The sequence below is a fragment of the Chiloscyllium plagiosum genome, unplaced genomic scaffold (assembly GCF_037043375.1).
Source record: "Chiloscyllium plagiosum isolate Xiang-an unplaced genomic scaffold, Cpla_swu_hap1 HiC_scaffold_24, whole genome shotgun sequence".
Lineage (NCBI taxonomy): Eukaryota > Metazoa > Chordata > Chondrichthyes > Orectolobiformes > Hemiscylliidae > Chiloscyllium > Chiloscyllium plagiosum.
The window spans coordinates 52,075,919-52,088,782 of record NW_028270162.1 but is presented as its reverse complement, the minus strand read 5'-3'; the positions used below and the strand labels follow the sequence as shown (position 1 = coordinate 52,088,782).

Below are 12,864 nucleotides of genomic sequence, written 5' to 3'. Positions count from 1 at the left end.
AAGTCATTAGTATATGTTATAAAAAGCGGTTGCGCTGGAACTTGTTGCTCCCAGAATCCAGTTCCCGCACCCAGGCGGTGAGAAAATGAATCCTTACTCTTTGTTGGCCCTCTCCTGCCTCCCAACCATTTGCCAACTGCTTTCTTTAGATATCTGCAAATGGCGGAGTTTATTTAAACAGCCTCGCTCTGCCTCCACCCATTGTGCAGATTGATTTTTTGATGTTCCAGGTCTATCACTTCCCAGGTTCTTATTCTAAGTTATGTTTTATGGTACCTTAAATGGGCGCATAAGCATTCAATCTGATGAAATATTCGTTGTAAGCAATACTTTCTAAAATAAACTTCAGATCGTTTTTGCAACTTATCTTCCTATATTTATGATAATGTTCAATTGTTCAGTCAGTCCAAAGAAAGACAACATAGAGGAATAGATATTGCACCGAGTTCAAGATTACTCTGAAGTAGAATTTTAAAAGCGTGTTTCTTAAGTGAGTTGGTTTCTGATAAAGGCCCCATGAAATCTGCAGCTATGTTTCACAAAATATTTTGGCACCCATGTCAAAATAATTATGATGAGCAAGGATTAAAGTTGTTGGACTATTTCGGAAAAAAAGAAACTGTCCTGCAACGTCAGAAACTGCACTGCAGAATTAGGTCCCCAAAAGAAAATCCAGATGCATTAGCACTTTCACAATGTGCTTTTGACTTTAGCATGCGCATGAAGTGCCGCTCATTCCCATACCGATATGAGTTAGCGAAGTCTATTTTTTAAAAATGTTGTATGATTAATTTCATAAATTCCAACTAACCTACCGTATGTGTCCAAATAAGCAAAAACCATTAAACTTGACTTTTTTTCATTCTCAGCATGTTGTTATAAGTGGCCTCAGTGATGTCGGACAGAAATGAATAACCGCATCTGAGATCATGGTACACAAATTTTATTACAAAGCTATATTTGCAACGTTACATTGAAACTTTGATGATTTCAGGGTGAACGCTCTTTAAACTACAGAAAGCAGGACGCAGCCGACAATTTGAACTATTGCGTTTGTTAGAAATGTTCCATTTAAAATTGAACATGTAATAGCTAATTGGGGAACTTTGTTTTCAAGAAGCTTCTCTAATAAGAGGGATCAATGCACAACATTTATCTTCTGACAGTCTTCTGTCAGATGCAGTTGGATCTCGCAATAGTTCCCTGGAGTGGATTTGTCAGAGTCTCGTGTTTAACCCCACAGGAGTAAAGTTCGTGTAAGTTCCATTCTGAGGCTGACAGGGTCAGATAACTGCTCACACTGAACGTGTTGTCCGTCTCCTGTTGGATCCGACTGGTCTCAACATTATCCCCCCTGACACTGCCATCTATCGACCACTCGATTTCCACAGCTCCCGGGTTAAAACCGCTCACCAAACACACCAGGGTCGCCGTGTTCTTTTCCGTGATTTGAACCGATGAAGGCGGAAGGAGAGAAACTGTGGGTCTCCGTGGCTCTGTAAAGTAGAAATAAATGAAATTGTAATAAAACTGGAATTAATATTTTACTTTCCTAAAATCTCTTAAAATTCGATGTCACTCTTTAAAGCTACGAGGTGTTTAATAGAATGGAGGAGTTTGATGTAAATTAAACTGGAACCTGAGATGTGCAGCTCCCGGGAAGCTATAACCCGAGATGATGTTTGTATTTTTGCCAACTGTGAGGTACCAAATGAAGATTCTCTAAAGTGAGAACATTTAAAACGAAAAATATATAAATGTGGACACGACAGAGCATTGGGGAAGCACGGCAGGTCTGACATTGTCTGTAGAGAGAAAATCCCGCGAAGTCATTGAACTCCAAACGTCAATTCTGCTTTTCTCTTTATAGAAAATGCCAGACCTGCTGAGTTTCTCCAACACTCTCTGCTTTTTGTCTCAGATTTTCTGCATCTGCAATTTTTTTGCAGCCTGCCATAGTCTCCCAGGAACCGATGATTAGACACAAAATAAAAGCGGCAGATCAGAATTTGTTACAGAATCTGGAATCACTGCTGTCAAAACAACATTTTGGGACACGTATTCCATACACGCCATTGTCACCAATCTGGTCTTATTCTTAATTCTTGCTTTTGACTGTGGTTGAGAGTGGGATGTTTAGGTTGTTAGTTGTATTTCTGTATAGTTACTAACCCTACGGCTCAGATCGATTGCATCTTTCCCACTCCTACCCCTGTCAGCGACAACATTGGAAAATCACAGAGGGCTCTCCCATCGCATTCGAAATACCAGAATCGGAGACATCCGTGTCATCAGAGTGTTAGGAGATACTGTTTCAACAAAACGAATGCGTTTCCAACAAATAGTTGAAAACATTGTAACCAACTGTGTCCTTATTGAATAACCAGAATCCATCACTGTCGTCGAAATGCAAACACAAATGACCCGGGCCAACAATATCGCTAAAGACAACAGCTCGTTATCACAGGGCTATTTACCGGTGAATGGCCTCGCGGTTTTTAAACTACAGAAATGACTGCACTTCAACAGTATGCAATGACAGCCACTGGCCTGTCCTGAGGTTGTGTTACATACTGTACCAGTCTTAATTCCTTGAGCTGCTCTCTCTTTGGGCACCATCCGCGCTCATCTGATCACTACGTCACTCTCCTTCACTCCCCCACCATCCCTCTCCGGCCTCCCCAGCCCTACACCACTCCTACGTTCAAGCTTGTATATCTTGTAATGTTGAGCAACTTCTTTATTCTCTTTCTTCTGATTAAACAGAATTATTCTCATGGTACTATAAATAAAATGCAGCCTCGTTGTAACAATCTCAAAGCAGGATTGTTACAATTTCTTCTATTTTTAACTAACCGTCCGCGCCGACTAGCGTGAGCTGCAAACACGGTGTGAAACAGTTTATATAATCTGAAGATTAAAATAGTTCTTATTCCAATTCTTGACCTAGAATCTGAACCAATACGTTCTGGCACTGAGTTCCAAAGTTAAGCACATCAGCGCGTATAACCAGCGCCAGAGTTACCCGTCTCGAATAAACAATCCAGTCACATTCTGAGAGATTCTTTTTTTTAGATTTCCTACAGTGTGGAAACAGGCCCTTCGGCCCAACAAGTCCACACCAACCCTCCGAAGAGTAACCCACCCAGTCCCACTTCCCTCTAACTAATGCACCTAACACTATGGGCAATTTAGCATGGCCAATTCACCTGACCTGCACATCTTTGGACTGTGGGAGGAAACCAGAACACCCGGAGGAAACCCACGCAGACACGGGGAGAATGTGCAAACTCCACACCGACAGTTGCCCAAGATTGGAATCGAACCTGGGACCCCGGTGCTGTGAGGCAGCAGTGCTAACCACTGAGCTACCGTGCTGCCCTCTACAACGGTAAAGTGTACACGTTGAAATTGAGAGGAATCAGTCAAACGTTCCTTTACCACAACTCCTGGACGATCTGGACTATAGTTGAACATTCTGACACTGAAGCGGACAGCGTCACGCGGGATTATTCAACAGTTTTCTAAAACATTTTCAAAGCGCAAAGTATTTTACGGTAAATATTCCTTCTCCTGAGATGTGTTTGAAGAAAGAACAAGTATAGCGAAAGGACGCCTTTCTCTTTTATATTGCGTCTAAGCCCATTTCACCCTGTGCCGCTAAATAATGATATTACACAGCGTTTGAATATCTGCATTTTCAATTTTTAACACCACATCACTGAAACTAACTACACATTCAGCAGCACGTGCGCAAACACAGGGATAATGACCTGAAAAACCCATTCTGAAACATGTCCGAACAATTAAGCGAACAGGCGCAACTGGTCCTATGATTTACGAAGAAAACAAGAACCCTGCCTGTGTGTGCGTTAACACAGAAAAAGGATCAAAGTTGATCAACCTGCTGAGCCCAGTGCAAAAAAAAATGCGCTCACTCTAGTTATCAGGATTAATGTGAAAGCTAGAACTGAAAATCTTGGACTGTGTGGCTTTCGCTGCTTCGAGACAAATGAGAGGGTTTTGCAGCAAAACGCCACACTGCCCTTCCGCCGTCTCTCACTGGGGACGGCGTTTCTATGGCGGTGATGCTTTCAGTGGAATGGAAACGGCGTCGCGCGAAAATTGTAATTACGGTACTGAATGTTTGGAGCGGGGCTTTGACTGTCGAGATACAATCACCAGCCGAGACTCGGCACTGGAGTTTTCGATTCGGTGATTTTCCTAGTGTTGAGTTGACCGATAATTTACTTACCGCTCAGGTTCAATTTGGTTCCTTTTCCAAATGTCAATATTCCGCTACCTCCTACCGCGCAGTAATAGTCGGCGGCGTCGTCCGATTGCACGTTGGTGATGGTTAAATGCATCTTGTTACTCGATGAGTCCACAGACCCGGTAAATCGGTCTGGGATTCCAGAGGCAGTTTCGAGGGTCTCGTCCCAAACCAACACCGGTGCACTGCCGGGTTTCTGCCAGTACCAGCTCGCGTAGTAGCTACCGATGCTGCCTCCGGACATGGTGCAGGTGATCTTCACAGTTTGCCCCGGGGATGTTGAAATGGATCCTGGTTGAGTCAGTGCAGGATCCCCGTATGTACCTGGTGAAGCAACACGTCATAGGTCAATCACGTTGGAAAAACGATTTTTTTTTTCGTTCACGGCCGTTAAACTCAAGTGCAAGAACAGAAACAAGAAGCAACGTAAAAAGCAGCCATAGGGCCGATTAATGTGTTTACTTACTGTGGAGACAGAGCATCAGTGCTGCGAGAAATCCAACCCATTCAGTCATGGTGAAGGTTCTAGTGCTTGGGGCAAGAACGTGTTGCTGGGATCTTTCCAATCCCTCAATTAAGTATCTGCAAACCAGGGAAATTACTGAATTTTAATGATTCATGCAAATCAATAACCACGTGATATCGGCCAACAGGAACCCCAGGCTCAAATTGGATTTGCATAAGCGCATTGCAATCTGCTTTCTTTTTAAAAAAGAGAAATAATACATCAAAGTCATAGACTATTGCACAAGAATGATTGAATCCAGCGAAACAAAAGATGCAGCACAACTGGAAATTAGGTTTAGATGGTGCTATGCTTGTAGTTCAGATGCCCCCGAAGAGCATAAAGGAAAGCAAAAATGGAGGATGTTAACTGAGAAATTAGCAATGAGGTCCAGGCGAGGAACAACTTACTTAAGTAGGTTTTATTTATACATATGCAGGAAAGCAAAGTTGGTTCAGGACTGATCGTCCTAAAAGATGGATGGATGAAAGTCATTCAGTTACATTTACATTCATTTTTTCATAATTTCTATCAAAAGTCCTTCTCACCTCACCTTGTTAAATTTCATTTGCCATGTGCCTGATCATTTGTCTGTATCCTGTGTGATCGTTTTCCTCAAGATTTGCTATAATTCTGATTTATTGTCGTCTGTAACTATTTTCTTTTAAAATGCCTGCATATCCACGTCAACGGTCCATTAGGACAGGAGAACAACTGCCTCATCACTTATTTCTGGAGTTAGAGCAGCACATACTAACGCAAACCTGAGAAAAACCACTCGCTATTGTTCTCTGATTTCTGTCACTTAGTTACATATTCAATAGCGTCCCTGTAATCCAATTGAGTTAACCTAGCTAACGCTTATGTGCAGTGTTCTATGAATCGGTATGTTTATAACTCCAGTTTCAAAACATCAAATACTCACTGTTCAGAAATTTTCTTCAGCGTTTCACTGAATCAAGTTTGTTAAATATAATTTTCCTTTAAAGAATCCTTGCTGGATTTCACCTATGAATCCGGATTTCACAATTTTATGTCAAATTGGTCTCTCCAAACGTTTTCCTGACGTTTGGCTCTTTGACCTGTAGATGTCAGGTGCATATGTTTTACTGAACAGGGATAAAATGTTTGCATTTCTGCAGTTCTTCATGTGTATTTTTATAATCATGGTGTTATTGGAAAGGGAGTTCTGGATTTTTATAGAGCAGCAAGTAATTCCAAGTTAGGATTGGGTTTGACATAGAGGAAATCTTTCAAGTGGTGATACGCTCATACATATGCTGGCCTTAACCTTCTATGTGATCAAGATATCTGTTGTGCGAGGCGCTGACTGCACTGGACTGAGTTACTGCAGTGCAACTTGCAGTTAGTGCACAATGCTGTCCCTGATCATCTGTGGTGAGGTGAGTGCATGTTGGAAATACTGAATGAAACGCCAGTCAAGCAAGTTGCTTTTCCTGGATGGTGTAGAGCTTCTGGAATGTTATTTAGCCTTCATTTATCCACACTAATGGACAGCATTCCATAAATACCTGCCTCGTACTTTGTCCATGATTGGCAGATTTTGGGAGTTGGGAGATGAGTTATTTAGTGCAAAAATCCAAGTTTCTGAGTTATTTTTATAGCCACAGTTTGTCCAGTTCAGTTTCTAGTCAACGACATTCGCCAGATTGCTGATTAAGTGGAAAATGTCACTTCCTGTCACTTCTGTTCTGTGGATGTCACTTGCCACTTATCCCTGGCTGCTTGTCGTTTGGATCTTGCTGCATATGGACACCTATTACTTCAGTATTTGACAAGTCGTGAATCGCGTGTTGAACATTGTAAAATTATCATTGAACTTGCACACTTCCAGCTTCATAATGGAAGTAAAGTCATTACTGAAGTAATAGAGGATGGTTGGGCCTACAGCACTACTCTGAGGAACTCCTGCAGAGATGTCTGGAATTCAGATTATTGATTGCTAAGAGTTTTCTGCCTGGCGCCATGTTTATTGGAGGACTGGACAAAATGTTGCCTCAATGTCAGAGATACTTATTCTGACTTCCCCTCATGACCAGCTCTTCTGGTCATGTTTATGACTCGGTTGCAATAAGGTCAGTGTCTAGGTGGCCCTGATGAACTGAAACCAATCATTTTTAATATTTTCTAATTTATCTCTCCATAGATGCTATTATATATCTCTGGAGCAAATGGAACTTAAACCCAGGCCTCCTGGCTTAAAGGTAGAGACACTATTGTGCTGTAGGAATCCTACAGAAACCAAGAGTCAATATGAAGCTTAATGCAAATCAGGTATTCTTTGCTAATACTGTCGATTATTCTTTCTACCACTTTTCTGATGACTGAGAGTAGATTATTTCGGCGGTGCTTGGTTGTGTTGGATTCATCATGCTTATTTGCCTGTGGGTTAGGCGATTTTCCACCTTGCTTGAGTCAGTGCAAGCTAGCCCTGGAGTACAAGTCTCCTGTATTATCGCCGGAGTGTTGTCAGGACCAATAGCTTTTTCAGTATCTAGTACAATCAATCATTTCTTAATATCACGTGGGATGAATTGAAGAGGTTGAAGACTGCGATCTGTGATGCTGGGAACCTTTGAAGAAGTCCATGGCAGATTATCAACATGGCACTTCTGACTGAAGACTGGTGCAAATACTTCAACCTTGTCTTTTACACAGATGTGCCTGGCTCCTTCATCAATAAGATTGAGAATATTTCCAGGCTTCCCACCCACTGGGAAGCTACTACCATTCACAATTGATTCTGGCAGGACTGCAGAACTTGGATCTGATCCATTGTGGGTTCATCGCATGCTGTTTCTGCTGGTTGGTATGCAAGGACTTCTGTGTTGTAACTTCGCTGGGCTGCTAATTAAATTTTATATTTGTATGGTGTTGCTCCGGGCATGGTTTTCCGCATTCTGCATTCAAACAGGATTTTTGGCAATAGTTGAGTTAGGGATATGCTGGACTAGAAGTTAAGGATGGTGGTTGAGTACAATTTTACTACTGACTCATAATGAGTCATACCAGCTCAGTTATCTATCCCACTTAGCAAGGTCGTAGTACACATAACACGGAGGAGGGATCCTTGATGTGAAGTTGGATCTCTGTTTCTGCCCTGTGCAGTTGTCCAATATGTTCTCGTTAAAAAGTAGGCTGATGCCTGTGGATAGAGTCAGCAATATGGGTCAATGTTTAATATCAAAATCCAACAGCTGGCTGCTATTAAAGCGTATTACTGCACACATTAATGAAGGAGTAATAATGAGAGAGCATGTGTAGAGATGAAACGATCACATTGGGCGCTTAACATCGAAAATCTGGAACCTACGATATAAAATTATAAATTGTTAAATACGCAAGATAGTTCTAATGTCTCATCTTATTGATTCAGTGTGATGTGGTCTGACACACGTTTTGGATGCCGTTGAGATTTCACGGATCAAATTTAAGCAATGGAGTTATGGACAATTCGTGAAACATCAAAGGACTTAAGCAAACAATTATAGATAAACTTAATATAATTGTGCTATTTAAGTGGTTTTTATATTGTGAACGTCATGTATTTTGCAGCAGGACTTTCAAAGAGTCCTAAACGTCATGTATTTTGCAGCAGGACTTTCAAAGAGTCTTTCACACAGTCCTGCTTGACAAACATATGTGATACAATATCACCACCTAATGGCGGAATAGCTTATTACAGATCGAGATCATTACCGCCTTCCACCTGACAGATAAGGAGGTGACATGCTGCTACGTTTGAGATGCAAATCAGATGTTTAGATTAGATTAGATTAGATTATTTACAGTGTGGAAACAGGTCCTTCGGCCCAACAGATCCACACCGACCCGCCGAAGCGCAACCCACCCAAACCCATTCCCCTACATTTACCCCTTCACCTAATACTACGGGCAATTTAGCATGGCCAATTCACCTCACCTGCACATTTTTGGACTGTGGGAGGAAACCTTAACTATGAATGATCGGGCATTCAAGGCTATCGTGAACCTGATGACAATTTTGTACATCTTATTTACTTATTTTTCATTGGGAAGAGAACATCACTAGCAAAGCAAACATTTGTTGTCCATCCCTAATCGTTTGCTCAGCTATTTCATTTGGCTGCTGAGAGCTAACTACGTTTCCATAGATCTGGTTTCACAAGTAGATCAACCCAGATAGGTTTTCCTTCCCTGGAGGATATTACTGTAATAGATATGTATTACCAATTATCAATGATATTTTCAAGTCCAGACTTTACCAATTGAGTTAGAATTCCACAGCAAGATACCTTTTTGGGATTTGAGCCTTGTTGGCAGAAAATTATCTTGGGCCTATGGATTGTTAAATCAATGGTGTTATAACTCTGTCACCGTTGCCCCTGCATAATGGACATAATATATGTAATCTAGAAAGTACTGCTTTTTTGCGTTAATGTACAGACATTGCTAATTAAGTGTATGATTATCAAATTGGGAAAGAGCATAGGAGTTGTAGTAACAGAATTGACGTCCTATCAAGACTATGGAATGTACAGCGTGAATTTCTCTGGGCCCTAAGTACTCTTCCATAAATTGCACGATGATGGTGTTTAACCGACAGGATTATATTAATCCGTTGTGGTCCAGCTTCTTCTGAACATCCTTAGAAATGTGGAGTTGAAGGTAGCTCCAGGAAATTCCTGGTGATCGGAGCACGAGAGCTTCCTGGATCACTGTGTGCGCAGAGGAGTGATCAACAATGTGAATCCAATGAAAACAGTGTATGATGCTATGCCAGATAGAAATTAGAGTGTAGAACTTTGTAAAGACAGTTAAAACTTTATACTTCAGCATCATACTAGAGGAAGCCAGGTAAAAAGGCAATGCATGATACAACTAATTGACTGCCACAACACATTAAGCAGCCGGCAGAAAAAAAGATAGCACATAAGATCAAAAGAAACACATAGTATTTCAAATTGTGACTTCTGATTCCACTTCACGAGCACTGAATTAAGGAAGCAAAGAAATATTAATTTTTGTGCAAGGATCATCATCAAAAATATTCATTTATGTCAGTGGAATAGGACTGTCAACTGAAAAGGAAGTAACACTCACTGCTTGTTGATTTTGATTTACACAGAACTGCCCATGATTGCCAAAAGGCACTCACTGCCCTTACCAGCGGAATCAAGACACCATCGGGCACCAAAACACTGCCATCTTAGAGTGGCTCTTGGTCAACTTATTGGTCAGCTATTTTTGCATAATTTTCGAGGAAAGTCGAACTTAGAGCATTGCACAATCACTATCACATTTCCCTCCAACTTGCATGTGTCGCCCTGAAATCACTTGGAGGAAAGCTTGCAGATGATTTTCCTTCTTTCTTTGTTCTAATAAGAGCACTATGGACTTGGGACATGCTATTGCTGGAACCTTTGGAGTTTCTGCAGAGCACCACGATTTGAACCCTGTTGGCAGAAAATTATCTTGGGCCAATGGATTGTTAAATCAATGGTGTTATAACTCTGTCTGGTTTTGATACAATAAAATAGGAATGCATGCGACTTTGTCACTCAAATGTCTAATGCCAAATGTAACGAATAAATGAGTTGTGTGCGACTGGTTGCAAATATCAAGAAGGAATTGCAACAATTTTCACCATATTGTGTATTGACATGAAAATTATCTAAATAATATTTCATATACTGTAGACTGGTAGCATAGGAATGGTGCGGGAGGAAGCCATTCGACCCATGGTGTCCGCCTTTGGCTGTCTGGGCATTTTGACTTCATGCTTGCCATTTCCTTACCACGTTTTCCCTGCTCGGTCCTTCTATTTAAATAATCTAATAATGTCCTGTTGAATGTCTTAGTCGAACTTGTTCCCGCAGACATCCAGACAGTACACTTCAAGCATGGTAAGAGGCAGGAGATTTAGAGAAATCTGAGAAAATTTTTTTCATTCTGAGCGCGATGGGAGTCTGGAACTCACTGCCTGTGAGGGTGCTAGAAACTGAAAACGTCTCAAGATTTAAGAAGTATTTAGATACCAAGGCATTTAAGGTTACAGGCCGCATGCTGGGAAATGAGATGAGAATAGTTAGATCATTTTCTTTGACTGGTTTAGGATGTGCCCTGTGGTTTGTCGATATTTTTGCAAGTGAGCGTCTTTCTCGTTATTAGTTCTGCCCGCACAACTCATGATTTTGAAAACTTTTATCAAGTCGCCACACAGCGTTCGCCTTGCCGAAGAAAAGGGTAGAACATCTCTAATGCCAACATTTTGAGTTTGGAAGGTCCACCTGCTGATATCGTTGAGGGTTTGGTTTTTGCCAGAGTTTGCAAAGCAACATGCAAGCGATCAATTGCAACAGTTGGGGCCCTGGATCCACAGCCTAATCAACAGCCCTGGAAAATTAAAGACCCTGCCTTGCTTTAAGTTTGGTCTGATTGTTAGATTAATTATTTGCCTGTTTTCTTAAATATAACAAAATGCTTTTTAAAAAGTCGACAATATGACCTCTTGATATTATAGATACATTCCGAATGCTGAGGATCATCCTATGATGTGAACCCTCAGGGTGGTGATTATCTACACAGCCTCTGTCAGTGAATGATCGTGGCTATCTGCCTGTACACATAGATCACTTAATGCTTCTTTGATAAAGTTTTTACACACGCAGAACAGTCGGTAAAGTGGTGCATATGAATTATATGCTGCAAAGCTGCAACCTTTTTATGTGAGGCGTGAGGCTGTTTCACTTTAATTGCATTCATTCTCACTGTTCACATCGTTAGCTGGATATAGTGGCATGTTCACAGGAAATGCCATGCTCAGGGTGGGGAGACAAACCCTTATTTTTCGGTGACTGGCGTTGAAAAGCTGACAACCCGACACAAACTCCAGGAAAACAGTGCCTGACACAGGCTGCATACGGCTTCGTGTTTCAAGACCAATGTTAATTGTATGCATATTACTCCAAGAATGGGCTAACTCAGCGTTCAAATATGTTTGCTATTATCTTTCTGTATTTGAATTATTCTCCTTTAGACATGAACAGGTCTGTCTTCATTTTACATTTTACAATTTTTTGAACGCTTTCACTGATTTTGTGAAGTGCAGAAATTAATGCAGCAATTACTCTTTTGGAAATCAGTCTGAAAGCAACATGGACTAACAATACATCGAGATTCTATTGGTGTCAAGGTGAATTTCAAATGTACAGCTCATATCTGAGATATTCTGAAATAAAAAAATTATAGCGTTTTGATCAATGAGTTGACATTAAAAGCACCTACTTCAAAGCAAACATTATTGATTAACCATGAAAGGAAAATCTACGTTGTCTGAAACTGGGCGCAGATCAAGCAGAGAAGGACGGTAGTATTCCTACCTAAGAAATCCAAACAGTCATCATGCGGTATTCAACTCCAAAGTTTTAAAAAGTCCACCATCTGTCATGCTATCAAAACCAGGTTCACAGAGCATTCCCTGGATTTTCGGATCACGTGTCTAGAGGCAATACCAAGGCGCCATTGCCTCCCCTATCTTTACGCGCATTGCAACACATGGAGGGAGGGGGGGGGGGCGCATGTTTTGTTTATGCTTGATTACTGTGACAGTGTTAGCTAGCAGCTTTCAAACAGCCAGCTGGTCTTATGTAGTAGATACCTGACCAGCTATTCCTGGACTAATCACTCATTGGTCAACCCCACTGTGAGGAATTGGGAAGACAAATTGAAGCTGGAACTAATACAATGTAGAATTTGAAAAATATGCAAACAAATACTAGGGTAGCCCTGACAACTGTGTGAGTTGGTTCAGTTGCTACAGAGATAACACTTATTGCTAAAGAGATTTGTAACCATAACCTTGAAGTATTAACTCGAAATGCCCTTTAATGTGTGAATCCTTTGTCGGTTTTGAATAAGTTAACATTGAGATTGGGACAAATCTTTAAATTCTGCAGGACCAATTTATCCTCAATTGTCAGGATCAGTGGACGGATAACAGAATCGTCCACTCGAGATGGAAAAAAAACGTATGTTGTAAACTAAGTACTACAGCAGCGCTACCAGTTTTGCTTGCATTCTTAAT

The 12,864-nt window shown here is 41.1% G+C and overlaps 1 protein-coding gene across 1 annotated transcript; it reads right to left on the bottom strand.

Annotated features, from left to right (window-relative positions):
- Positions 1-927: 927 nt before the first annotated feature.
- LOC148145444 (immunoglobulin lambda-1 light chain-like) lies at positions 928-4,867 on the bottom strand. Its single transcript, XM_088000326.1, has 3 exons — positions 4,740-4,867; positions 4,256-4,597; positions 928-1,496 (listed from the first exon to the last, which is right to left on the bottom strand). Exons 1-3 carry the CDS (start codon positions 4,786-4,788, stop codon positions 1,174-1,176), a joined length of 714 nt encoding a protein of 237 aa, XP_087856452.1. The 5' UTR covers positions 4,789-4,867; the 3' UTR covers positions 928-1,173.
- Positions 4,868-12,864: the final 7,997 nt, after the last annotated feature.